The following is a 2,856-nucleotide window of genomic DNA, read 5'->3' on the forward strand; positions in this document are numbered from 1 at the left end:
TGACCGACGGGCCTTATGCTCCCTCCCTGCCTATTAACAATAAACAAAATAGCACCTTTATAAATCCACGAGATTATTTCTATATAGGAGCTTTTAACGTCCGTACTTTATGGCCCAAGTGGTTAGAGCGCGAATTTACTGACCGGAAGGTCCGTGGTTCGAATCCGACCTCCGCCACTCGCTTCCCCTGTCTAGGCTTGGGCAACCTGGCAGTATCCCAGCCCTTCGGGGGCATGGCAGCTAGGCACCGGAAGGATGCCTTCTTTCACTTTATGTCAAATCGGCAAACGGGCATTGCTCGCTGAAAATTGTACTCTTAAAATTGATGTATGCTGTGTCTCCGAAACACACACATCTCAGAACGCCAAGGACGAGATCGGATCCTTCACATTTCTTTCTCCATGTGTCCGTTGATCCAGAAGCAAGCACTCATGGAATATATGGTGTGGAAGTTGCACTCAGCCCCAGAGCTGAACTGGGGTTGCTGGATTAGATCCCAATGAACAGTGAACAGTCGTTTTGCGCCGTCCGGTTATCCGGCTCAACCAAGCTCAATGCCTCGGCATAAAAAGCGGTGCTTGTTTGTGTTGTCGACTTATGCCCCAACGGACTACAGTCCTGACGCTGAGAAGGATATTTTCTCTCGAAAGTTATCCGGGCTCACTTGTCAATCAAGAAGCATCGACATCGTGATATTTGCTTGCGATATGAATGCATAAGTCAGTTGTCTGAGCTCTTTGGAAACATTTGAACGGTCTAGTCGAAGTTGATGCTCGTTGCACATTTCCAATTGTGTTCTGGTCACGAACTATCTCTGACTACTACGAACTCCCAGCATAAACGTTCGGATTGTGTAATCTGGCGGCCACCAACTGTAAACCAACCATGGACCCAGTTTGATCACGTGTCCATCAGCGACCGGTGGTGAGCTACAAGTTAAGACTGCCGTTCCTTCTGGTGCATACAACTTGATTCCGATCGTGCCACGACGCGCGCACGCCTGGAAGTTCGTTTTTCCCCAGGCCGGTCAACAAGAAGCACGCCAACCCATCATCTTCGGTGAACTACCATAGCCCAGCCGTATCGGTCCGTGCTAACCCAACAACTCTCGAAGTAAATTAATACTGTACTGGGAGTGAGCGTGTGAATGGTGTGTGGCATAATGTGAAAGGAGCTATGTTAGCCGCGTTCGAAAGCTGTCTGTCGTCATCGATGTGAAAGGATGTTAGCCGCGTTCGAAAGCTGTCTGTCGTCATCGTCATCAAAGACAGCAACATCAGTGTTGCCACTGGTGCTTCACTGACTGCTGCACTGCATAAAGTAATGAATGACTCTAGTTCCAAATTCTTGAGAGTGTAACGCCGTATCTTTGAGGATAAATTGGATTTACCAACCTGAGTATATTGATTCGAAACTGTGGACGCTATTATTCATACCCAGATGGTTTCAGCCACCGTCCTCCGTAGTCAAGTTATGGTATGCTTTCTAGCCTCCATCTTGTCTGATTATACCTGAGATTCGTCCCCAAAACCGGCAGCTTCGTTTCCTGTTATCTCTCTTCAGCTCGTCGTCTGTATCTCTATCACTGTCAGTTGTTCTCGGGTGGTAAACAACGAAGGGTTCAATTATCTATAAGCGAAGTTCACTTCAAGGACTACTGGTAATTTTAGTGGTGTAAGATGTTTTCTGCAACTGTGACATAATTGCACCACAGTATCTTCATCCCTGTCCGCCAGCCTATCTTGCCGAGTAAAACCTTCTACGGACCCTAAAGGGAAGCGCCTTACCTCATCTTGAATGACCCTTATTCATGCAAAGAAAGCGTTGCCCAACGAATAGGAGACAGTAAAAATTTTCCTCCAGCTATGGCTACCAAACCAAATAATTCTGGCGAATTCACCTTTAATTTGTGACTTGCTTTCGTCTTTGGAAGAAGAGTGGCTCAGATCCTACGCTTAGATCTTTAGTGATGTCCCCCAAATCCGGATATGAACGCCTAAGGATTATTTCGGAACTCTCCTGTCCAATATTAGTGCTTCCAGTTGGTGCGTGATTCTGAAGGCAGAATCCAGTTTGGGGTAGCCATTCAAGAGATGTGAACAAGTTGATTTGACCAAGACAAGAGTCTGCAAATCGTATAACTTGATTTGGTGAAGGTTCACTGAGTTACCTGATGGTCAATTACAGTTGGTCTTGCAACCTCTTTACCCGACATATAATGACTTATTTCGCAAAATCAGCATACCTCGATTTAAGACGAATGAACTCATACCCTTCTCGAATAGATTAAAATGTTTGACTGACAAGATAACTCCCAACCAAGCTGCCCCGAGGTTCATATTCCAGGCTACAGCCGCGTCAGACCACAGAACCGCAAGACCGAACACAAATGACGATATCCTAGCATGGGAAATATCCAGGTGCCCCATGTCTCTGGTTGAGCCGAGGAATCTCTGAGTTGTCGACTGCCAAGGTTCTCCAGATGTATTCATTCTTGAGAGGCTGAGATCTGTGGAGTGAACCGCACTTGCCATATCCTGAGTGATTTCAACGCTCCGAGTATTGGCTGAACGGATATTCCAGTGGATTTCCCATCCAACTTAGTTCGTTGCTCTTTTTTGTTATAATATTTTGTCAGCGAACGTGCCCAACGGTCTAAACTGATTAGCTTAATTTGGGGACACCTTGTTTTTACAACAACAAGTCCTGTCTTACGACCTAGGAGGCATTCTCTTCTCTCTGAAGGAGTATTGATACCTTATCACTGCCAGTCAGCAACTCTCAACCGAACGGCATAGTCACCAGTTGCTGACCGCGAGGAAAGACATGAAATTTTTCGACTCAAAAGTGCTGACC

The 2,856-nt window shown here is 46.2% G+C and overlaps 1 protein-coding gene across 1 annotated transcript in view; it reads left to right on the forward strand.

The window, feature by feature from the left end:
* Positions 1 to 769: 769 nt before the first annotated feature.
* T265_06680 (hypothetical protein) overlaps positions 770 to 2,856 on the forward strand; it is a gene marked incomplete at both ends in the record, with an annotated part of 9,199 nt that continues 7,112 nt past the window's right edge. Inside the window, 3 exons of the mRNA XM_009172005.1 lie at positions 770 to 924; positions 1,023 to 1,113; positions 1,222 to 1,355. Of these exons, the coding sequence (XP_009170269.1) occupies positions 770 to 924; positions 1,023 to 1,113; positions 1,222 to 1,355 (380 nt within the window). The remainder of the gene's footprint in view (positions 925 to 1,022; positions 1,114 to 1,221; positions 1,356 to 2,856) is intronic.

The sequence above is a fragment of the Opisthorchis viverrini genome (assembly GCF_000715545.1).
Source record: "Opisthorchis viverrini unplaced genomic scaffold opera_v5_141, whole genome shotgun sequence".
NCBI classification, from domain to species: Eukaryota; Metazoa; Platyhelminthes; class Trematoda; order Opisthorchiida; family Opisthorchiidae; genus Opisthorchis; species Opisthorchis viverrini.